Source organism: Cynocephalus volans, chromosome 5, assembly GCF_027409185.1.
Source record: "Cynocephalus volans isolate mCynVol1 chromosome 5, mCynVol1.pri, whole genome shotgun sequence".
In the NCBI taxonomy this organism is placed as follows: Eukaryota; Metazoa; Chordata; class Mammalia; order Dermoptera; family Cynocephalidae; genus Cynocephalus; species Cynocephalus volans.
The window spans coordinates 44,000,039-44,022,666 of record NC_084464.1 but is presented as its reverse complement, the minus strand read 5'-3'; the positions used below and the strand labels follow the sequence as shown (position 1 = coordinate 44,022,666).

Below are 22,628 nucleotides of genomic sequence, written 5' to 3'. Positions count from 1 at the left end.
TTTGCTCTCATTCCTCCTGCCCCTGCACTGTGCCCACCCTCCAGCTGCTCTCAGGGATGCTGGGTAACCTCCCAACCACCAACATGATTTCAGGGGAGCCACAGAGCGTGCAGGTGGACGGCCGGGCCCAGACCCAGAAGCTCCAGGGGCTGATCCCGGGCGCTCGCTACGAGGTGACTGTGGTCTCCGTCCGCAGCTTTGAGGAGAGTGAGCCGCTCACAGGCTTCCTTACCACAGGTGAGGGGACTGGGACCCAGGGAAAGAGCTAGGGGGACGAGAAATTGAGGGCATGGTGGAAGTTGAGTGAATGGGGCGGGAGATGCTGGAGGCTCCAGTTGGGGACGATAGGCCCAGTGAAGTTTGGGAAGGTAAGGGGCAGGGAGAGCAGCCAGAGACACCTCTGAGCCCCTCCCCTTCTCCCAGTTCCTGATGGCCCCACCCAACTGCGTGCCCTGAACTTGACTGAGGGATCTGCCCTGCTGCACTGGAAGCCCCCCCAGAACCCTGTGGACACATATGATGTCCAGGTCACAGCCCCCAGGGGTGAGCATGACTGAGGCCTCTGGAGGGGAGTTGTTCGGGGTGGGCAGGGCAGGGGCAGGCTGGACTCTGGCAGGGCATGGAGGGGCAGAAGCTGACACCCACCCCTGCTCCCAGCCCCGCCTCTGCAGGCCGCAGCCCCCGGCAGCGCTGTGGACTACGCGCTGCACGGCCTTGTGCTCCACACCAACTACACTGCGACTGTGCGTGGCCTTCGGGGCCCCAACGTCACCTCCCCAGCCAGCATTACCTTCACCACGGGTACAGCCTGGGGTTGGGGGACAGGAGAGGGGAGGTGCGAGGGCACCAGGATGGGCTCATCTCCCTCTTCTCTTCCCACCTTCCTCTCCCAGGGTTGGAGGCTCCCCAGGACTTGGAGGCCAAGGAAGTGACCCCCCGCACGGCCCTGCTCACTTGGATTGAGCCCCAAGTCCCACCCACAGGTTACCTGCTCAGCTTCGATACCCCTGGTGGACAGACCCAGGTGCCCCCCCCCCCACTGGCCGACACCCCTCCCTGAGTTGATTCCAGGAGGTGCTGCCTCTGGATCTCCCAGCGACTCCCTCTCCCCTGACCTGCCCCTTGTCTGTCCCACAGGAGATCCTGCTCCCAGGAGGGGTCACCTCTCACCAGCTCCTTGGCCTCTTTCCCTCCACCCCCTACAGTGCCCGGCTGCGGGCCATGTGGGGCGAGAGCTTCACTCCGCCTGTGTCCACCTCCTTCACCACTGGTACCGGGAGCAGGGGCCTGAGGTTGGGGGCTAGGTTGGCAGCAGGGATCTAAGGTTTGGATAAAGGACCAGCCCCTCACTCTCCTCTCCCTAGGTGGACTGCGGATCCCCTTCCCCCGGGACTGTGGGGAGGAGATGCAGAACGGGGCCAGCACCTCCAGGACCACCACCATCTTCCTCAACGGCAACCGCGAGAGGCCCCTGAACGTGTTTTGCGACATGGAGACCGATGGGGGTGGCTGGCTGGTGGGTGGCAGTGGGAAGCCCAGGGATCTGTGCAGGGCAGGGACAGCTGCCCAGGAGCCGGAGTCTCATGGTGCCCCCACCTACTGCCCAGGTGTTCCAGCGCCGCATGGATGGCCAGACGGACTTCTGGAGGGACTGGGAGGACTATGCCCATGGTTTTGGGAACATCTCTGGGGAATTCTGGCTGGGTTAGTGCCTCACAGGGATTGAGGAACTTGGGAGGGGGTGGGGACCCCGTAGACTCTAGATCCTGATGTGGGCATGTCTCCACCCCCAGGCAATGAGGCCCTGTACAGCCTGACGCAGGCTGGTGACTACTCCATGCGCGTAGACTTGCGGGCTGGGGACGAGGCCGTGTTCGCTCAGTATGACTCCTTCCGAGTAGACTCAGCTGCCAACTACTACCGCCTTCACCTGGAGGGCTACCACGGCACCGCAGGTAAGGGCGTGCTGTGGGCCAGGATGGTGGATGGGCTGGGAGGGGAGGCCCTCACCGCTCCTTGCCACTCCCTGCCCAGGGGACTCCATGAGCTACCACAGTGGCAGTGTCTTTTCCGCTCGTGATCGAGATCCCAACAACTTGCTCATCTCCTGCGCTGTCTCCTACCGAGGGGCCTGGTGGTACAGGAACTGCCACTATGCCAACCTCAATGGGCTCTACGGGAGCACAGTGGACCACCAGGTGAGGGAGGCAGCTCCCAGCTGGAGGTGGTTGGGGCTCAGCCTGCCTGGGTTTGAACCTACAGTGTGATAGGACAAGCGAATGTGCCACTGAGTGCCTCAGGTCCCCATCTGTGAAATGGGACAATAATACCAACCTCACAGAGTTATCTTGAGGAAATGATTTATTGGACGGAAAGGGCCAGCTTGGGATTGAGCCTCAATCTTTTGCAGTTGAGGGTCACAGAGGGAGCAGGGAGGGGAGGTTGACTGATTTCTGGGAACTACCTCCTACAGAGTCAGGGATGAGAACAGATGGCAGGGCCAGCTGTAACTCTCTTGACCACCCTTTTCCAGGGAGTGAGCTGGTACCACTGGAAAGGCTTTGAGTTCTCGGTGCCCTTCACGGAAATGAAGCTGAGGCCAAGAAGCTATCGGCCCCCGGCTGGGGGAGGCTGAGTTGCTGCCCACCTCTCTCGCACCCCAGTATGACTGCCGAGCACTGAGGGGTCGCGCCAAGAAGATCCGGGGCCCCCTTCATCACCAGCCACCGGAGGAAGACTTCTCTGCCTGCGATCTCACAGCACCATGTTTACAGGGGGGAGGGGAGGGGTTGTATGGGAGCAATAAAGGAGAAACTGAGGCACGTGGCTGGCACTGGTCCTACCCTGTCACTGGCACTGGCCCAGGCCTGGGGCCCCCATCCCCCGGGGCTGTAGCCGCACCTGAAAAGGCTGCATGTTGAGGGTGATGCCGCAGTAGGGCTGGGGCTGCAGAGACGGCAGGGAACCCGCGGGTGGCAGCAGCGTGAAAGCCTGCAGCAGTCGGGCCAGCACCACAAAGAGCTCCAGGCGTGCCAGTGGCTCGCCCAGGCACACGCGTGCCCCACAGCCAAAGGCCAGTGCCCTGGGGCTCTTGCCTGGCTCCAGGAAGCGGTCTACAGACAGATGGACAGGGCAGGATGGTGTCAGCAGCCACCAGGACCAGCACTCACCACCTCCACCTCTGCAAGGCACCCCCTGGCCTCCCACCTACCAGGCCGGAACTCATATGGCTGCTCCCAGACCGTCTCATCGAGGTGGGCGCCTTGGAGGTTGGGGATGATGACCATGCCCTTGGGGATGTCATAGCCCAAGATGCTGAGGGAGGGCAGAGTTAGAGGCTGGCCAGGACCCGCTTGGGCCTTCCTCACTCATCCCTAACCCTCGGGAGTCACCTGCTGGGCTGCGTGGTACGGTGGGGCAAGGCCAAGGGCACAGCAGGCCGCAGGCGCAGCACCTCAGCGATGGTGGCGTTGAGCAATGGCAGCCGCGCACGGTCCTTGTATGAGACCTGGGAGCCTGAGACGCTGGGGCCCAGTTCGAGGTCTATCTCCTCCTGCAGTCGTTGCTGAATCTAGGAAGTGGGGGCAAGCCTGACGTCCAGTGTCCAAGCCCTCCCCAGCTGACCACCAGCTTCCCAGCCTCCAGCCACTCCCTTAAGTCACCAGCGGAGCTTTTGTGCCAGCTGGGAGAAGCCTGCCCACTCGCGGCAAACATGGCCTGAGTCAGGATGCAGTGCTTAGAGCAGAGCCAGCTGGGTTCCTGCGGCCCCGGCCAGGCTGCCAGGGAGGAGTCTTTTGCCTCCCCTCAGGGCGCACCTCAGGGTGGTGAAGCAAGAAAGCCACAGCCCAGGAGAGGGTGATCGCTGTGGTGTCAGTGCCACCGATGAAAAGGTCCACCAGAGCCATGTGCACATGCCCTTCAAGGAGCTGTCCCGGGCCCTCCGCCACTCTCAGATGCTCCACCTCTTGGAGCATGTAGTCCGTCATGTCCCTCCACTGTCCTGCCACCAGGCTGTCCTGTGGAGGGCGGGAGGATCGGGCTGAGTGCCTGGCTTGGGGAGGGGGGGGAGGGGGTGGCAGCAGGCCCAGTACTGGGGGGCTACCGATAACCTGCCTAGCAGCGGTGCTGGGGCACCAGCACCCTTGGCTGTGGGTCCCACCTTGTGCTGCCTCAGCTGCTTCTCTACAATGTGGTCCCTGTTCTTCACGATCCGCTTCAGCCGCCAGAGACCTGGGTTGGGGAAGAACTGGAGCAGGAAGCAAGACAGTGTAGCTGCTGCGAAGGAAGCCGGTTCCTCCGCCTCCACCCTTTCTCCCAGAACCCAGCGGATTCTGGGCTCCACCTCCTCACCCTGAGAAAGGGAACAATGTCCAAAACTTGGATGGACCAGTGGTCCCAGGTTTTCATCAAGTCCCGGACACAGTTGTGAAAGACACGTACCGTGGTGTCCTCCTGCTGGAAAAGGAGGGAATATTTTCAGTCAGGACCAGGAGAGGGTCATGGAGGGGCTGAGGGTTGGGCCCAAGGGGATGTGAGGGCAACCTTGACCTTGTCTCCAAAGGTGAGGTGGCAGATGATGCTGCAGGTGAGGAGAGAGAATTCCTTCTGGATGGCCACAGGGGCACCAGCCTGGGCTCTCATGCGCTGTGGAGAAGGAGCGTGAGCTGGGCGGGCCAGGCCACAGGGGCGCTGCTGGGAGACGTGAGCTGACCCGCAGCGTGCACGGGATCCCAGCCTCACCTCGCAGAACTCCTGGGTTAGCCGCTCCACCAGGGGCTCCATGAGATTGCGCATGCCCAGCAGCAGGGCTGAGCGGGTGAGTTTCTTGTGGGCCTTCCAGAGCAGGGAGTAGTCTCCTACTGACAGGTCCGGATAGTGCTGAGACACCAGCTTATCTGCAGGTGGGATTGAGGGGTGGAAGGTGGGAGCTGACCAAAGAAGCCAAGGCCTGACCTTTTGCCTCCCCCAACCCCTGCCTCTTCCCTCAAGAAATACCCCCAGCCCTTACAGGACAGTATATGGGGTCTGCCAGCAAAGTCCACCCACTTTCTGACCATGGCCTCCTCAATGGTCCTCTTGGAGTTCAGCACCACCACATCTAGGGGAGAGCCAACAGGGTGTCAGCAGGGGGAGGACTCCCCTGCCCTTCTATTGTGGGGCCAGGGAGGGAGATGGCTCTCACCTTGCAGCCCAAGGCGGAGCCTGTAGATAGGGCCAAGTTTCTGGGTCAGGCCAAGCAGATAGATGGGAAGGTTGGGCTGCAGCAGGTGCAGAAAACCCGGGGCGAGAGGCGGAAGGTGAAGATTCCTGAGCAACCAACGTCCCCAAAGCAGGCGGGCGCCCGCCAGCAGGGCCAGCAGCAGCAGCAACCCAAGGAACAGCATGGCCAGAGACGTATGCAAAGGCCCTAGCACAGCCTCTTATAGCTCTTGAGCCCCAGCCATCCATCCTGCTGCTTTGGCTGTTTGGGGGCGTCCCTTGACCCCTACCCTCAGCTCCCTTCCCACCGACCGTCCTGCCCACAGAGTGTCCCGCCCACAGAGTGGCACATTCCTGGAATGGCACCAGTCTCACTGGCCTTGGGAAGTCCACATTTCAAAGACTGACCATCCATCAAAAAAAAAGAAAGGGAATCGCAACCCTGACCTTTCTCCTGCAGCCGGATCAGCTTTCCGGCTCCATGTCAGACATGTGGGCAAATGTGCCCTCCACCTGCCACCCACCCCTGGCCTGGACCTCCCCCTTTGCCAACCCACCTTTGACCACTTACTGATACAAAGTTTGTCTCAGAGAGAAAATGACAGTACCTGCCTAATACACCCTCCAGGATTGCCTGAAGGAGAAAATGAGGTGGAAGTGATTTGTGGGGAGTTTTTTTGGGCTTTCTCTAGACTTACAGATATGGTGACCATATGGCCTGGTTTGCCTGCAGCATCTCAGCATATATCCCTAGTCCATGTGTACTTATTAATATGGCCTCTTTCACTCTCAAAAGTATCCTGAAGACAAAGAATTCTATGGTCCCCCATTTTGGAGCACCTACCATGCCCCAGACACTGTTCTAAGTGCTTTACCTGCATTAACTCAATCCTTCACAACCCCACTTTACGGATGAAGAAACTGAGGCAAGAGGCTGAGTGGCTTGCCCAAGAGCATAGCTAGAAAGCAGCAGAGCCAGGATTGAGGCCTGGCCATCTGGCTGCAGAATCTGCACCCTTAGCCACTAGGAGCATCTCTCTTTTGCTGCAAGAAAAAGAGAACAACTTGAGTTGGCTTCAGATAAAAATAAGAATTGTTACACAAATTCAGGGGTATCTCAAAGAACCTACGTACAGGAAAGCAGGGGTGGGGACCTCACTAGCCCTAGAAGGCCAGGAATAAGGAACAGAAAAAGCCCTGAAGGCAGGTAATTTCCTTGCTCTGTCGTTCCTCTCCTCTCTTTTTGCAGTCAGGTCTCTAGTGCATCCAGGTACAGGCAGAACAGGACTGCCTTCGTGGTCAGAGTCTACAGGTTACAGGTCCAGCCCAGGGAGCATGTGGATTCCTGGAACCACTGCAAATGCCCTCGTCAATCCAAAGTCCCCAGGAAGGAGCTCAATAGCTACAGCTGGATCGGGATCCAGCCCTACCTGGGAGCTGTAGCCATAAGGGGTGGGGGTGCCACTGGACCAAGTGACTATCAGGGACCACTTCTGTGGGCAAGGAAGCAGTTGAGGGGCCTGCGGAGAGGCAGGACTCAGAGTGAGGTCAGGGCTGCCTGGGAGCTGTGTGAGGTTAGAGGTGACCTAAGGGCCACACCACCCCCAATCCCCCATCCCTGGCTCTGTTGACAGACCCAGTGCCCAGGGGGGTCTCTCTCCCCCTGAAACTTTACCCAGGGCACAGGCTGTGACATTGGAGAGCTGAGTCTAGATCCCGGCTGTGCCACCCACTAGCTTAACCAGTTAACTGCTGAGGGTCCTGGTGGAAGAGGCTCAGGCTCAGCCTGGACCCATGCCCAGGACTGGGAGGGAGTAAACACGGGTGGGATTTCCAACAATAGCTGTCATCTTCTTCACAGTCAGCCTCCCAGCCCCAGGCCCTGTCTTGCCAAACTGCAGCTAAATCCCTGGCTCTGGTAAATGGGTTTATGCCACCACCATGCAGACCAGCTTTTGGGAGAGAGCTCTGATGGGCAGCCACAGAGCAATGTGCGCAAGAGCCCCAGGAAGCCTCTGAGACATCTGGGAAAGGTCAGAACTTCTCAAAGTTGCGTGGACTAAGAGGACTCAATTCAAAAGGAGAGTGACCTGGAAAGCTGCCATGCTCGTGGACATCCCCTCATAAATTGACTCCACTTACCTCGCCATCCCCATCTCCTCCATCCTACTTCCAAGTCCAAATTTGAAACATGATTACATACAGTGCCCCCAAATGTGCTGTCCTGCCCCAGCCTCTGGTCCTTTGCATGTATATCCTCTTCTGCCTCCACTGCCTTCATCCACCCCTGCTCTATTTGTCCAACTCCTTCTCCACCCTCAGAACCCAACTTAGATGTCACTTCCTCCAGGAAGTCTTCCCTACCCCTCTTCTGGCACTGCCACCAACCGGTTTAGGCGCCCCACAGGACCACACAGCTCCCTGACATCACCCATTTCACAGAGGATGGGGACTGCCTGTCTTCTTCTCTGTCTCCCCATCTATGAGCCGTGGAACGAGTGAGTAGAGCTGCATGTCTGGTCCCAGGCACAGGCTGGGCATCGAGCAAGAGTTCCATGAATTTCTGTTGAGGGACCAAGTGGCAGGCTGCTGAATTGTCTTGGTTCCATCAAAACTGATCTATTTCTTTGGATGGATTTCTGTGTTACCCTTGAAGACCCAATGGTGCCATTAAATGGGGCAAAGCTAGGCAAGCAGGGTGAGGACCAAAGTCAGTCATTCAGCTTGTTTAAAACCAGCACCTGGAAATCAGACCTAAGGATTGCACAGCTCTGGGAAAGTTAACTTAAAGACATCCTGCTGACATGTAGGATCAAGCATCAACAGGCTTTCAACAAACCAGGACTCAGCTAAAAACAACAGACTCCAGAACTGCCAGCTGCATGAGGACAGAGTGGGGGACGTGTGGCTGGATGGCAGCTCATAAGGCAAAAGAGCTGAGGGGTCAGCTCAGCACAAGCCCTGCCTGAGGCTGTGGTGACTGGTGATATCCGGGCAGTGGAGTGCCTCAGAAACACTGAGTGGAGGCCTCCATGTAGACTCTGGTTCTTAGTACAGACTGTTGGGCACAGTTCTGCTCAGGTGGTCCCATGATGGACTAAGCTCTTCATGCGGCACACACTGACACTTTGCTGCCAAAAGCCTTTATTATGCATCAACCCTGCCTGGGGCTGTGTTCAGGAGTCAGGAGCAGCAGCAGACCAGGCACTGCCTCTGCCTGCTCAGGCTCCTCCTGGGGGAGGGGGAGAGCAGCCATTACACCTGGCACCCCTGAGTGCCGTACTCCTGAAGGAAGTCGTTGAGCTGGGCGCAGGCTGCCCGCTGGAGGGTGCTCCGGCACAGGCGTTCAGAGGGCATCTCTTCAATCCAGCTATTTGAGTCCAGAAGGTATTGGGGGCTGCAGGGGACAAAAGGGCAGTCAGCAGGGGTCAGAAGGATGAGCAGGTGGGAGCGGAGGGCACGAGGCACCGGGCTTCTGGGGGGCAAGTCCTAGGCACTGGAGATCTGTTCTCTAAGGAAGGTCAAGGGACATGAGGAGAGTGAGAGACTGAGGGGATCAGATGACTCACTTTCCCTTGAGGTCTTGGGTGGCCCCATCCAGACCCATAATCAAATATTCTTTCCCAGGTTCCAAGCGAAGGCGGCAAGAGGCTCGAACCATGAAGTTGCGGGTCTGGCCAGCAGTGGCCTTGGTGTCCTTGGCTGCAGGAGAATGTGCACGAGAGTGTCAGAGGGAAGACAAGGTGTGGGCCGAGCGCAGGGCCAGGCGCTGTCAACACCCTCACTTTAACCTTTGCCACTCCCGACTGGAGGTGCTGCTGCTCCCGTTTAAGGGCAAGCCCAGGGCTGCTAAGAGGCTTTGTGCTCAGACCTATCTGGATTTTCACTACTCCAGACGGCCAGACCCCAGGCCCAGAGCTCCTCCCACCCCCGCCTCTCTAGCTCCCTTCATACTGAAGTGCAGGACTTGGGTGATCTTGGCCTCAAAGAGGCGGAAAGCAGCTCTGCTATCTTCTCGGAGAACCTTGACCCAGAAGCCTAGAGGGATCAGGAGAAGGGAGAGAAGGTTAGCTACCCTAAGGCTCAGAGCAAAGAGGCTGCAGGGGGCCTGTGAGGGGAGCAGGCACACTGGAGAGACTAAAACAGCTGGTCAGTGACAGAGGGTCAGGCCAGGGCCCTGGGCAGGAAGACTGACCGTACTCCACTCGGGGATAGTAGCAGGCAAACTTCATCCTGTACCCATCCTCATCCTGCAGCCCCCGCTCCAGGGCACGACGCTGTCGAGGGCACTTCCCTGAGGGTGGGGACACAGGTGAGATGGTGTGAAGTCCCAGCCAACCAGCTTCCCACCCCTGTCCCAGGCCTGGAGTCTCACCCTCTGCACACTGGCAGACGTCAGCAGAGCACAAGGTGGACAAGAGTTTGCTCTTACTTGGTGCCCCATAAAACACGGAACACTTGCGCTCTGGAGAAAAGCAGAGAGCAGCATTAGGGCGCATGCCCCTCCTCTCTGCCTCCCCAGTCCCGTGGAGCCCCAGGACTCCCTGCTACTCACTGCTCCAGCTCCTAATGTTCCATATGAGAGCACCTGTCCCAACCTCCCCTGGACGCCAGGCACTGGGAATGCTCACCGGGGTTGTAGTAGTCATACAGGGTTGCACTGGCTGGCTGCACCAGCCCCACAGCCACTTCCTGCACGGCTCCAAAGCCCACGCACTCCCGCAAGGTGGGAACCTGGCACCGGGGTTGGAGAGAGATCAGGGACCCACCCCTGGGCCTGCAGGCTGCTGGGCTGCGTTTCCTTGGCCTATCTCTGTTTGATTCCCATTGGTCTCCTCTCCAGAGTCCTTCACATTCCATTACCTTCCTGCCAAGAGAACTCTAAAAACTGCTCCCTAAGGTCTCTGATGACTTCACTGCCCAGATGGTGACCTTGTCTCCATCTTTGCTGTAGAGTCTCATATCATGGACACGTTCTCTGTGAGACTCTTCTGAAGCTAAGGGTTGGCTTCTGGACCATCCCTGGTTCTGACCTGGTCATCTCTTACATTCCCTTCTTCTCTCTTCCCAGAGGCACAGATCCCAGCCCTGACTCTTCCCTTCCTCTGCACTCCCCTGTGAGGGTCTCAACCACTCTGTTAGCTTGAGAAGCCAGCAACTCATCCAAGCTGATGATTCCCAAACAACTTCCAGCCCCATCCTTGCATTAGGATTTTGGCAGGATTTATAAATTCTCCAATGCATGCTCCAAACCCACTGGCCCTCCTGACAGCCCTGTCTCCATCACTAATATGACTGTGGCCTCCTTAATCTACCTAAGGACAGGTCACCCTGTGTGACCCCAGCGCTCAGGCCCTAGGCCAGACCCCTCCTCTTACCCTCTCAGGGCCAGTCCAGGCCAGAGCCCTCCCAGTTCCCCTCCTAAGCTGGGCAGCCGTCACGCCAGCTCCCTGCCCGGGAATCTTCCTGACTCCGCATTTTCCACTGTGTTCAACCTAGACTCCTCTGCCTGGCTTCTCAAGCTACTGGGGCAGGGGGTCTTCTCTGACCTACAAGCACCTGGCTAATGCCAGCCACCATGCTTTTCTCATACTTTCTCCCAGAGGTTACAGTAAGTGTTCAAAAAAATTTTTTGAGGGCCGTCAGAGAGTTAATAACTCTTTGTTTTAGCCAAAGAAGTTCATGAAAAGACAAATACAACTATCACCTATGGCCACTATCACTTTATAAAAGAAAATACACTTTAAAAATAAAAAAAATTTTAAAAACCTAGGAAGTTCAACAAAAAAACAAAGTCAACCCCTCAAGTTGAATAAAATCAGCTTTACAAAAGGCTCACTCTCAAGCCCTGAGGGTCCCCTCCTGCTGACTGGCACTGGTCCCTGTAGGCAGCAGCCCCCTGGAGGTCTGCACCTAACTCTGTTGTGACTCATGTGGCTCACCCTTGTTCTGTCCCCCTGATTATGTCACAAGTTCTCAAGAGCACTGGCCGCTGACAAAGCTGTCTCCTGAGACCCCTCATAACACATAGCAAACCTGGTGCCATCAACTCCCTTCCTGTGTTACCTCTCCCCACTCACCGAGTCAAAGTATAGCAGGACATGGGGTCCCTGGGTCTCAAAGTGACTCATGTAACGGTCAGAGAGGGTGGTCAGCTGTGGGAAGGGGAGGCAGTCATGGTTGGTGGTCCTGGGCCCTGCCCATAACAGGGCTCAGCACCAGAGGTGCTGCAGGGAAGGGGCAGGGCTCCCCGGGCAGAGGAAGGGCTCTGGGCAGCTGAGCACACCTTCTCCAGGTCGGTCTGCAGGGCATGGAACCCACTCAGGAGGGTGATGTCCGCGATGGCCATGCCAGACAGCCCCACCTTGCCATTCTGCCTGCAGAGAGATGGGACCTGTCATCCAGCCCCAGCCTTGGTCCTGCCCTCCCTCCCCTGGCCCAGCAGCTGCCCGCAACACTCCCAGTGCAGGTCCTAGCCCACCAGATGCACACGGTGTACTGCACTCTGGATTCCTGTTCCTCTGCCACCTTAGGCGCCTCCCTCCTGCGGCGGTTCCTCCGTCCCTCAAACAGCTGCAGGGGCGTCACAGGCTGCGAAAGGGCACCTGGGTCATCTCTGGCTGGAAAGTCCTCATAGTAGTCCTCATAGTCTTCATTTGCTTCCACTGTTCAGGGAAACATTGTTAGCAGGGGCTAGGTGGCCACTCACCCCCCCGCCCACACACTGCCCCTCCAGGCCCCAAGACCTCCCCACCTGACACTTACTCGTGTAGTCAACGTGGCCCATGACTGTCACTTCAATCTGAAGGTCCTGGCAGGTTGTATTCTTCATGTCCAGGACATTGTAGGTACGAAGGACCTGGCTCAGCAAGAGGCAGGGAGAGGACACAGGACATTTGGGGCCACAGACCTCTCTCCAGGGCCATACCTGAGGGAACCTCCCTGAGCTAAGGGATTTAAGGCCTTCAGCCCCTTCTCGTCCCCCTCACTGAACAGTCCATACATATGTGTGGGCACCGGATCCACCACAGGAGTCAGGTGAGATGATGAGATGGGGAGGTGAAGAAGCAGGACCTGCCCCCGTGGGCTAGCACTCGAGACGGTGCACAGGGGAAGCTGGAAAGCTCAGGAAAGGCTTCCAGCCGAGGCTTGAGGGAGGAGAAGGCTCTTGTCTCGTGGGACAAGAAGCAGGGGAAGGACGCTCAAGGCAGGGAGGTCTGTGTAATGAGTGGATCTGTTTGGCTGGAGAGGTGGGCAGGAGCCCAACATGTGAGCCACAGTGCAGTGGGGGAGTCTCACTTTTCTCCAAGGCCAATCTGACTGCTGTTTCTGGAAGGCCCCTCTCACTGCCATGTGGCCAATGGATCAGAGGGTGAGACAGGAGGCAGGGGGAAGTTCCAAGTCTATCTTAGCACAGAATCCAGGACACAAACGACAAGGAACAGGGTGCAGGGGGGCAGAGGAGGAATAACTGGGCCACCAGGAGGGGCTCAGGAAAGGGGCCACCAAGACAACCTCCAGAGCGGTGGCTGGACTTCTGGATGGAGCGGCTGCCATCAGCCAGACAAGGAACACAGGAGGAAGAAGCGGTTTGGGACAGGCCATGTCTGAGGTGCTGTGGGTCAGGGGAGAGGCCTGGGCTGAGGATGTGGAGCCATCAGCACTGAGGGGGTAAGGGAAAGGACAGGTACCCCGAAACGGGGGCTAGCAGAGCGAGGAAAGAATGCCAGCACAGGAGCGGACCTTCATCCCTGAGCAGTCCTCCTCCTTCCCTGGCCTTCCCACTCCAGCCCGTTTCCTCCCTCCTCTGCCAGCCCCGCCCTGTCCTTGACCCTCACCTTCAAGGTTCCTTTGCTGTTTCCTCCCACCTTCACACTGATCTTGCTGTCCAAAGAAAACTTTCAGGATCAAAAAAGGGAAAGAGATGTCAGCAGGACACAGGAAAACCTGTTTGTTGCTCCAACAACTTACCTCCTCCCTCAAAACAACCCACCTCCTCTCCCCACCTCACGTTTCCATAGAGCTTACTCCATGTGCATTATTTCCCTCAGCCCTAACAGCCCTGGCGGGTGGACTTTGCACACATTACTTCACATGTGACAATAATGAGGCTCAGAGGTCGGGCAACTTTCTCCAGGTCACATGGCCAGTAAGTCTTCCCACAAGGACCTCAGGAAGAGGTGCTACAGGGCTTTCGCAGGTGGGAGGGTAGGATGGCCAGGAGAGGCCCAGGTGTCATGGCAACCCAGGTGAGGGAGGGGTTCACCTGTAGCTCCTCCTCCAGCCCCCGAATTTGGTGGTTGTTCAGATGCAGCACATAGGATTTGAACCCATTGCGGCCTGTGGAGCTGAGAGTTACATTGAGTCCCCTCTCCTCAATGGTGTGAGAAGCGACCCAGTATGCAGACAGGGCATCCAGGGCGATCACCGTGTCCTGGGGAGGTTGGGCCAGGACTCAGGCACTTGGTCTCAGGACCACCCACCCCCAGAGCCCTGGGGCAGCCCCTACCTGGGTGCTGCGGAATCCCCCTTTGAAGGCACCCTGACGGGTGAGCCAGGCTGCAGCCTGGTCGACCCTCTCGGCCTTGCCCTCCCGCAACAGCAGGTGTAGCAGGGCATAGGCTGTGGTTTCAATCCACAGGGCTGGGGCCGGGGTCATGGGGTCTGCTGAGCTGCGAGGAGCCGGGGTGGATGACACAACATTGCTCTGAGAGCTGGTGACTGAGCCCCAGTACAGGTCATCTGCAAGTGAAGGGAGACCCACAGGTGAACGGGGGGTTGAGGGGGGTAGGATCCTAGTCACCTGGCCTTTTGATGCCCCCTCAGTCTCTCCTAATTCTACCTCAAATTCATCCCTGCCTATGTTGTAATTCCTTCTCAGGGTCTTCATTCAATTTCTCACTCTGGCACACTCAGGGATCCCAAGGTCCCCTGAACCCTGGGCTCACTCCCAGGGCCCCCGTCCTTCACCGCCAGTCTTCTGGGCCATGGCCATGAGGTTGTTGTGGGCAACATCCCGCAGGTCCTGGGAGGCCGTAGTCAGTGTCAGGGCGTAGGCCGTGATGGCAGCTGCATGGGCACCCCGGAGCCCAGCACTTGCTTCCTTCCCCAAGTACGAGTTTGCCTTTGAGATGGAGGTTTCCTAGAATGAAGTGGGGAGGAAGGTCTGGGGGCTGGACACCTGGGCACCTGAGGAGAAAGGTGGAGAGAAAGGGGCCAGTGAAGGGCAGACATGCAGGTGTCCTCACCACTCTCTGCTTCAACTGCTCTGCACTCTTGTCCTGGAAGACGGCCAGCCCGTGATGAAGGGCAATGACCACAAAGGCCGTGAGTGCCACGGTCTCATCATTTCCCACCAAGCCACCCTAGTTAGGGGAGAAAAGATGTCATCCAGGAGGGGGAAGGAGCAGAGAGAGTCTTCCCACCAGTGCTCCTCAGCCCAGCCTCCCAGCCTGCCCGCACCTGCATGTTCCTGTGTATAACTGGACAGGGGTCCTGGAATGAGCCATCAGCCTGCTGCTGGGAAAGTAGCCACCTGGCTGTCTGCTGCAGCTTCTCAGGTGAGCCGCCCACCTGCTCCTGGGCCAAACTCAGAACCTTCAGCACAAAGGCAGTGAGCCTAGAGGGGCGGGAGGGAAGGTTGGGGGCAGGGGATACAGCCCCACTTCCGCAGGCACCTGCTTATTCCCCTCCCATTGTATTGGCTCTGCCCCCACCAGCCCTGACCCCTCTCCAGACACCTGTCAGCACCATGCTCTCCCAAGTGAGCGAACCGGCCATCCCTATATGGGATCCGAACCCGTGGCCTTGGTGTTATCAGCACCACACTCTCCCGAGTGAGCCACGGGGCCGGCCCCCTCTCCAGACACCTGGAACCACTCTCCCAACCTCACCAGGTGCTGCTGTCCCGCTGTATCCAAGCTGCATAGGAACCATCTGTCTTCCGAAATTGCTCGATCCGCATGTAACCTTGGAGAGGAGAGGCAGCTGCTGAGGTGACACCCACTCTTCCACTGCGTGTGCCCAAGGCCATGCTCCCCATTCCCACTGGGGATCCCTTTTCTTCCCCCCTCTATCCTCCAGGGCTGCCCATCTCCTATTAGCTGCCCTCCCCCTGGCCCCCACGCCTGCTTGCGCCTGCACCCAGAACCTTTCTGGATCAGATCCACAGCACGGTCCTTGGTCTCAGGAGGCAGTGTGCTCCACTGCTCTGTCTTGTCCAGGTAGCGGGAAGCAGCCAGTGTAGGAGCCAAGAGGACCATGGTTTGTTCCCCACAGCCCTGGGGAAGCCTCAGGAGGGAGGCCACACCTCCTGGTGACAAGGCCCCCTCAGAGCCCAAAGTTTCCAATGGATCTGAGGCTACACAGCAGGGAGAGGGTTGAGGATCAGAGAGTAGGTCTGAGGACCCAGGGTCAGAGGGTCATGGGGATATGGGATCAAACAGGGACCCACGGGTTTCACATGAATCCAAGGGTGGCCACTGGGAAGGGATCAGAGGACACTCCCACCTGTAACCCTGACAAAGCTGCTGAAATCTCCATCGGGGATAATATTGGGATCAGAGTTGCCAGGAATTTCCAAGGACCGGGCTTGGCGGTCTGGGGAGATGGGGAGGTTGGCAGTCTGTCCTGCTGTCCACATCCACCACACCACAACCCCCTAAGGAAACCGATGGCTCGGGGCAGAGGTTCACTCACCCAGAGGGTTGAGTTCGTAGACCATCTCCTCCATATAGATGGCCCCTTCCTTCTGTCTCGGGGGAAACATGGCTATCAGAGATCACTGGCACTATGGCCTGCCCCTCCCAGTGCGGACTCCCCAGGACTTTGAATTTAAACTTCAGGGACAGAGATGGATCAGAATTGCAGAAGATGGAAATAAACCAAAGCACTGAGCTTGCTGAGGGTAGGGATAAATTTGGGAGCCCAGGGACCTAGATTTAGGGGTGCCCCATTCACCTCTATTTGCAGAACCTTAGACACTGCATCCCCCACAGGGAATTCCAAGGATCCTCGAGCCACCACCTTCAGGGACACAGCAGCAGCTGCCATGGGCACCACAGAGAAGGCAACAGGCCGGGCAGAGCCCGCAGGCACCAGTACCTGCTGGGCCAACCCTCCGCCCCCAGCCAGGCATAGCCCTTCCACCGGGGACACGTGGACGCTCACCTGGGGGCAGGAAAAGGGGGATGGCCTGAGCTCCAGCCCAGTTAGTCTCCCCACCCTTCACCTCCCCCACCCCCATGTGCTCAGGTTCCCAAGAGGCCTCACAGTCAGGTTTTTATCCAGGTAGTTGTAGAGGACAGGCCGCAACTCAAGCTGCTCAAAGCGGCGGACAGAGATGGGCAGGCGGAGGTGCAGGTGGAACTGGCGGAACACTCGGAGCCGGACAGGTGTGGCCACACACATTCCTGATGGATGGGGTAGCATGGGGGCAGGGGGCAGAGATCAGAGGCCTGCAGGTATCAAGGCCTCAGGGCCACAGGAGGGAGGGCAGGGAGTGACCCAGCTCTGCCCTCAGCTTGCCCCTGCTTTCTAGCCCAAGCCAGGTGCATGCCAGTACAGACGTCACCAAATCTCTAAACCCCCTTCCTACAGTAAGAACAAAGGGCTAAGTAGGGAGCCTGGGTCAATGGGAAATGGAAGTGGAACAGCCTGAGGCCGAGGCAGGGAGACCTCACCTTTGCTTTTGGACAGGCTCACGCCATGGATCTCCCACGTGGTCAGAGAATCAGGGAGCCACAGTGTCAATCTGTGGCAGGAAAGGTAGAGAAGCTCCGTCACACCCCAGGCTGGCACAAGACACAGCCCAGAGACAAGGCTAGACCCACCCCTGCCCTCACATTCGAGAATGGTCCACTGTTTCCAATCTCCAGAGCCAGTTCTCCGGGAAGAAGCTGCGCACAGGAATGTCATCTTCGTCAATCAGGTCTTCCTCCTGCAAGATCTCCAGGGCTGGGGGACCACAGTGGACAGGAGTGAGGAAGGGGCCCTTCTGCCCTCCCAGGCACCACTGCTTGTTCCCCAGCCCCACCCAGTCCCTTACCTCGGGCGAGGCCCCCCTGGCCCCTGGTCCTGCTCTTCTTGCGCAGGCTCTCAGCAAACTGGCAGCAGGACAAGAAGGGTTCCCGGCAGTCTGGTTGTAGCACTCGAGCAGCCCGCTGCTCACAGGAGCGGACCATGGGCAGCCGCGTCAACCCATCCTGGCAGCAGCGCTTGGCTGCCAGGGATGCATACTGGCCCACTGCAGGACCAGGTGAGGGTAAGCATAGGGAGCAAAAAGGAGACACACCTCAGCCCCCACCCTGACTCCCAGATCCACATGACTCTCCTTGAGAGACCAGCATTGTAAGACAGAGCCACCCACCCAGCCACCTTTAACCCCAGAATTTGATCTCTGGCCCCAAATACCACATATTGATTCACTGAGGAGCAGAGGGACAGAGAGGCAGACCATACAACTCACACTTCTCACTAATTGCCTTTTGGAAGTTCACATTTCTCTTTTTCCGGGTTTTCTTCTCAGGACAGCTCAGACCTGATAGGAGGTGAGACTGCAGTCAAGCCACAGGGTGTGTGGCCTCCCACCTGCTCCCTCTTCCTCCCTCCCCAACGCCCTGCCCTTCCTGTCCCTGTTCTTCCTACCGTGCCCCATCAGGCCCCTCCTCCTTCCTGATCTTCCCACCACCCCCTCCCTTTCCTCCCCTGTTCTCACTCTTTCTGATCGAGGTTGATTGGTCTCCATCAGAAAAGGCCAGACCCGCCACATCGAACACCTGAAGGGCACTGTCCCCACCCCCAGGACCACAGCCAAGGTCATAGCTGTTCATAACTTCTAAGACCTGGCAAGAAAAGGCAGAGATGCTGGGAGACAAGAGTGGCTGAGGGGCAGGATCAGGCACTTAGCTTTGGGTGAGGGCAGAGTGTGGACAAATATGAAAGAGAGACAGAGAGTGGGGAAATAGAGACTTCAGGGGCCAAGAGAAGAAGTGGACAGAGACTGGGAAGTCTGCAGGAGACTTGGGGAGATTCAGGGGCTGGGTTCAGGGCTCAGGGCAGCAGGACACTGAGCCATGGTGGGTAGGAGGTGCTGAGGAGAGGGTCTGGACAAACCTTGCCCATGTCAAGGGGTTTGTGGGACTTGCTGCCCACAGCATACAGAGCCGTGTCCACAGCTCCCAGCGCCACCAGGGATGGAGAATCAGTCTGCAGGTGGAGCTTTACAGACTCCCCATTACGGTACTCCTTGGCACTGTCCACATTCAGCTCCAGCTGGCAGAGGTGGAGCAGGGGGTAGCAGTCAGAGTGGGGAGGGCTTCTTTCAGGCCGGTGCATCCTTGGTGCACTCCCCACTAAATCCATGCCCTGTTGGCAATCACCCGTCCTCTTTCTCTCTTAACCGCCCTAACACACTCACCATCTCTTCCAGCCCCAGTTACCTTGCCCTCGCAGGCCCCAGCCTGGACATCCACTCGTAGGGAGTTGGCCACTGGGAAGCCATTATGATAGTAGAAGGCCACAAAGTAGAAGGAGGGTACCAGGTGATGATCAACAAACAGGGAGACTGAGGTCACACTCCTCCTGGGCTCTCGATTCATAGACACAATCTCACCCCGGGATAGGATCTGGGCCAAGAAGAGGAGCGGCAAGAGGAATTTCCTCCTCATTGTACATGCCAGCCTGAAACCACTCCAGCCCCACCCAGAGGGCTCATCCCTGCACCCTGCCTTCCTCCGCTCCCCAGCTCCTGCCCACCATGTAGTAGTAATGAGAGAAGGTGGCCCCACTGATGCCCACAGCTCGCAGGTTCAGGTTGAGAGTGTCCCCAACACGAGGGGGTCGAGGATCCAGCCGCTCAATAGACAGAAACCCGGAGCTTCCTGAAGAAGGAGTTCTCACGGTGAGCCTGGCTGTGGCTGGGTAGAGGGAACCTGCAGACACCTAGAGAGAGAGGCAGGTCAGGGTAGGTCAGTTGTAAGGACCCAGGTACCCCACTCCTCCTCCCAAGCTGGGCCGTGGATCCTTGGGAACCTCTCCTTCCCCCACCATCTCCCATGGGTCAGAGGAGTCCTACCAAGAGCTGCAGTTTAGGAGTGGTCTGAGGGATAACAATGGGAATGCTGACTTGGCCGCTCCCATCTGTGTTTTGTTGAAATTCCTGAATTTTAGAAGCAGATCCAGAAGAAGAAAACTCGGCAGAAACTTTGACAGGAATGCCAGAGGCTGGGGAGCCAGACATTTCTCGGACCAGGGCCTAGGTGGATGGGGGATGGGCAGGTAAAAGAGAGTGATCAGTGAGACCTGTGCCCTCCTGACCTACACCCCCTCCCCCACCCATCTTCCCCCTTCAGAAGAAACCTGCAGCAGAAAGGGAGCCCCAGGCACGAGATATCTCTTGGTGTTGCTAAGATCCAGGGAGAAGGGAGATGACACAAAACGCCAGGATGTGAGCTCCGCCTCCTCCATCTCCCCGCCTGCAAAACAAAGGAAAGAGAGAGGTGGAGGACAGAGTCCTGGGAAGAGAGGGACAGGAGTGTGACGGGGGAGAGGCTCAAGTGTTTCCCTCCCATTAGACAGTGAGCTCCTCAGGACACAGGCCATCCCATATTGATCTCTGTGTTCTCAGAAACCCAGCATAGGCCCTGACACACAGTGTGTAACATACAAGTATGCCTGCTGGATGAGTGAATGAATGTGCAAAAAATAAATAAACTGAGACAAAGGAAAGGGTCAGAACTACCCAGAGACAGAATCTGAGAGAGGCAAGTTCTCCTGGGTCTTTCCTGGCTTTTGGTGGAAGAAGTCAGGAGTGGTGATGGTGTGGAAAACAGAGGGTCAGCTCAGGGGTCAGAGGCAAGAGTCTGGGGGTATAGAAAGGGAAAGTTGCTCACCTGGAGACTCAATGATAGCTGCGGCAACATAGAGACGCAGCCCTGGGAGGTCAGCCATACTAATATTAAGCTTCTCCAGAGCACCCTGAAACTCAGCTTTTGAGAGGGAAATGTGGCACTGGCCATCCACCAGCTGGGGCAGAGAGGAAAGCAGGACATGGGGTGAGACTGGAGTCTCCCTCCTCACCTTCTTCACCTCTCCCTACACCCCATCCTCCTTCCTACCTTGGACTGACTCTCCAGGCCCCGAAGGAAAGTCTTCTCACCATCCTCACCCAGGAGCCCAAAGCGCACATACGCCACCCCCTGCACTGGCTTCCCATAGATGTACCTGTCGCCACGGGGAGATGGGGAAGAGGGTGGCCACAGGCTGGGGAAATCATGATCTGGGAGCGGGGGAAGCAGGGCTCCACAGCCCATTCACAGAGTGGGAAGCCTAGAAGTAGGACCCAGCGGGGGCAGGAGGCATTACCTGGCCTGGATGTCTAATTGGATTTCACCAAGATAGCCAAGTGCTGTCAGGATGTATGGCTTTCCAGGGATGATCTTCACCTCAAAGTTGGGAAGGACTGACCCAGGGAATGGGGTAGGTAGATCAGACTCTAGCGAAAGGGCCCTTCAAAGACTCCCCTTCCCTCAGGGCTGTGGCCCCATATCTCCCTGGCCCTGACCTTCTCCCTTCATCTCTCCTATCCCTCTCCCCTTCTTTTCTTCAGGAAAGGAGCTGCCTGTCCCTCATGTCTCCAGCTCTCACCATATTTCTTCACTTCAAACTGGGTGCTGCTGTTGGATTCCAAGCTGTCTGAGAATCGGGCTGAGATCTTCCAGGTCCCTGGCCTGAAGACAGACAAGGAAGGGATTCAGCCCATCTGTGTAGGAGGGCCAGAGGGCCAGCAGATCCTGGTTCCCTGGAAAGAGGACTGTGGGGTCATCCAGAGGCTCAGGAGGCAGAGGGTCAGGGCATCTCAGGATGTGACTCTGTGTGTTGGATGTAGAGAGCTGAAGGGGAAATGGGAATTGGGGTGGTGTAGCTGGGGGCAATCCCCAGTAGGGAGAGCTCACTCTGAGATGTCTGGGATCACAAAGTCATCCTGGAAGATGGACGAAGAAATGTACACCTCCCTCTTCCGCACACGGAAGCCATGAGAGTTCTGCAAGGGGAGTAGAAGCGGTCACAGGTGGGAGGTCACATCAGTGGCCAGGGTCTGGAAGGCCAGAGGTCAGGGACTCACCTCCACTGTGACCGTGAGGACATCAGTGCATGGGCGCATCTTTTGATCCAGAGCAAATACCCGGTACCGAACTGGGAGAGGAGGAAAAGAGAGGTGAGCAGGAGACCATGTGCAAAGGGAAGGTGGACCCAATTCCAGGGAGTGGGTGGGGGGACAAATATTTGCTAAGCAATCCTCCTGTCTGGAGCTTTCTTTCAGGCACCAAACGCGTCCTGAATTGGCTGGGAGGGAGTTAAATGTAGAGGTCCTGAGGCAAAGACTCACCACGCTGCCCAGGATTGTAAATAGGCTGGTCAGTCTGCAGAAAGAGGTGCCCCCGGCGAGAGGAGAAGAGCAGGTTTACACCCTGACTGTCTGTCATTTTGGACAGAGAGTCCTTCAGCCATGGTGACTGTGCCACCAGCTGGACCCCACGGACTCCAAGGAGCTGATGGAGGCCACAGCTGTCTGCATCTTTCAGGGAGACCTGTCAGGAGATGGAGTGGGGTGGGTCAGAGACAGACTGAGCAGAGGGAAAAGGACAATGAGATAGAAGTGGACCACTGGGGTGGGAAGAAAGGAGGGGAGGAGGCCAGTGAGGAAGACGAGGACATTTACAAGACAGAGGGGAAGGGCAGAGGCTCCCAGAAGCAGCAGAAGGGTGTGGGGTCCAGTTACCTGGAGACTGAGGAGTACAAAGTCTTTCTCTGAACTGAGAGTGAAGGCCACCTTTGGGGAGCAGGGGGCATTACCAGATGGGTTTCTCAGGAACACTGATCCTTTCACCACCTGTCCTGGGGGAGCATCCTGGAGCTGCACCCCCACCGATAGGGGGACCCCCAGGTGAACCACAGAAGGAGAGAACAGGAGCAACCTGAGAAGAGTGAGGGTCAGCAGTCAGATTTCGCTCAACCCCTCCACCCCAGTTCTCTCTCACTCCTGAATCAGGTCCCATTGCCAGCCCTTCCCCCAGCCAAGCACCCAGCACCCGCCTCCAGGACCTGGGCTTCTGCAGAGACAAGGCAAAGAAGCTGGACACCCAGATCAGCCCCCAGAGGAGCCTCATGGCTACAGGACCCAAGAGGGGTCAGATCTGTCTGCTGTCTGCTCCTTTCTGAACAACCTAGGGCTTGGGGCAGTTGACTCTGAGCCTTGCTCCTCCCCTAACCCAGCTAAGCCAGGAAACCACGTGACAACCAAGAACTGCAACTGGCCCCAGGCCCAGAGTTGAGGAGACACCCTGGACCCCTTAGTTTCTGTGGGAATTTGAGTGAATCTTGTCCCAGAGATCAATCCTGTCCTTCCTGGTTAACTCCTGTCATCCCAG

General features: G+C 57.6%; 3 protein-coding genes across 4 annotated transcripts in view; 1 reads left to right on the top strand and 2 right to left on the bottom strand.

Annotated features, from left to right (window-relative positions):
• The window catches only part of TNXB (tenascin XB), a 62,422-nt gene extending 59,607 nt beyond the window's left edge, over positions 1-2,815 (top strand). For both annotated transcript variants that reach the window (XM_063096468.1, XM_063096467.1), the window contains 10 exons: positions 94-237; positions 424-543; positions 658-801; positions 894-1,024; positions 1,138-1,270; positions 1,365-1,516; positions 1,608-1,704; positions 1,794-1,955; positions 2,035-2,198; positions 2,534-2,815. In XM_063096468.1, the coding sequence (XP_062952538.1) occupies positions 94-237; positions 424-543; positions 658-801; positions 894-1,024; positions 1,138-1,270; positions 1,365-1,516; positions 1,608-1,704; positions 1,794-1,955; positions 2,035-2,198; positions 2,534-2,635 (1,349 nt within the window). In that variant the 3' untranslated portion in view covers positions 2,636-2,815. The remainder of the gene's footprint in view (positions 1-93; positions 238-423; positions 544-657; positions 802-893; positions 1,025-1,137; positions 1,271-1,364; positions 1,517-1,607; positions 1,705-1,793; positions 1,956-2,034; positions 2,199-2,533) is intronic.
• Positions 2,816-2,847: 32 nt separating this feature from the next.
• LOC134378367 (steroid 21-hydroxylase) lies at positions 2,848-5,384 on the bottom strand. The gene is made up of 10 exons (XM_063097406.1): positions 5,183-5,384; positions 5,009-5,098; positions 4,741-4,895; positions 4,543-4,644; positions 4,351-4,452; positions 4,160-4,246; positions 3,816-4,016; positions 3,393-3,571; positions 3,212-3,315; positions 2,848-3,113 (listed from the first exon to the last, which is right to left on the bottom strand). The coding sequence occupies exons 1-10, from the start codon at positions 5,382-5,384 to the stop codon at positions 2,848-2,850; spliced, it is 1,488 nt and encodes a 495-aa protein (XP_062953476.1).
• A 2,971-nt stretch (positions 5,385-8,355) lies between these two features.
• On the bottom strand, positions 8,356-22,367 carry LOC134379002 (complement C4-A). Its single transcript, XM_063098274.1, has 41 exons — positions 22,303-22,367; positions 21,980-22,175; positions 21,587-21,788; positions 21,323-21,393; positions 21,153-21,241; positions 20,845-20,927; positions 20,563-20,659; positions 20,316-20,421; positions 20,091-20,223; positions 19,558-19,673; positions 19,274-19,453; positions 18,955-19,140; positions 18,639-18,824; positions 18,313-18,471; positions 17,915-18,041; positions 17,666-17,737; positions 17,246-17,443; positions 17,043-17,154; positions 16,881-16,951; positions 16,471-16,610; positions 16,159-16,368; positions 15,898-15,949; positions 15,709-15,798; positions 15,350-15,559; positions 15,093-15,168; positions 14,662-14,818; positions 14,448-14,564; positions 14,170-14,341; positions 13,709-13,941; positions 13,466-13,633; positions 13,038-13,097; positions 11,965-12,058; positions 11,681-11,864; positions 11,486-11,576; positions 11,280-11,354; positions 9,831-9,933; positions 9,575-9,664; positions 9,395-9,493; positions 9,154-9,237; positions 8,769-8,901; positions 8,356-8,596 (listed from the first exon to the last, which is right to left on the bottom strand). The coding sequence occupies exons 1-41, from the start codon at positions 22,365-22,367 to the stop codon at positions 8,455-8,457; spliced, it is 5,229 nt and encodes a 1,742-aa protein (XP_062954344.1). The 3' UTR covers positions 8,356-8,454.
• Between the last annotated feature and the right edge of the window lie 261 nt (positions 22,368-22,628).

Coding starts and splice junctions, on each gene's coding strand:
- LOC134378367 (XM_063097406.1), bottom strand. CDS start 5,384: ATGCTGTTCCTTGGGTTGCTGCTGCTGCTGGCCCTGCTGGCGGGCGCC. Junction 5,099..5,182: donor GCTCCGCCTTGGGCTGCAAG/GTGAGAGCCATC, acceptor GCTCTCCCCTAG/ATGTGGTGGTGCTGAACTCC. Junction 4,896..5,008: donor CAGACCCCATATACTGTCCT/GTAAGGGCTGGG, acceptor TCCCACCTGCAG/ATAAGCTGGTGTCTCAGCAC.
- LOC134379002 (XM_063098274.1), bottom strand. CDS start 22,367: ATGAGGCTCCTCTGGGGGCTGATCTGGGTGTCCAGCTTCTTTGCCTTG. Junction 15,950..16,158: donor CTAAGGTTCTGCAAATAGAG/GTGAATGGGGCA, acceptor CCCCCGAGACAG/AAGGAAGGGGCCATCTATAT. Junction 11,865..11,964: donor GGGCCACGTTGACTACACGA/GTAAGTGTCAGG, acceptor TTCCCTGAACAG/TGGAAGCAAATGAAGACTAT.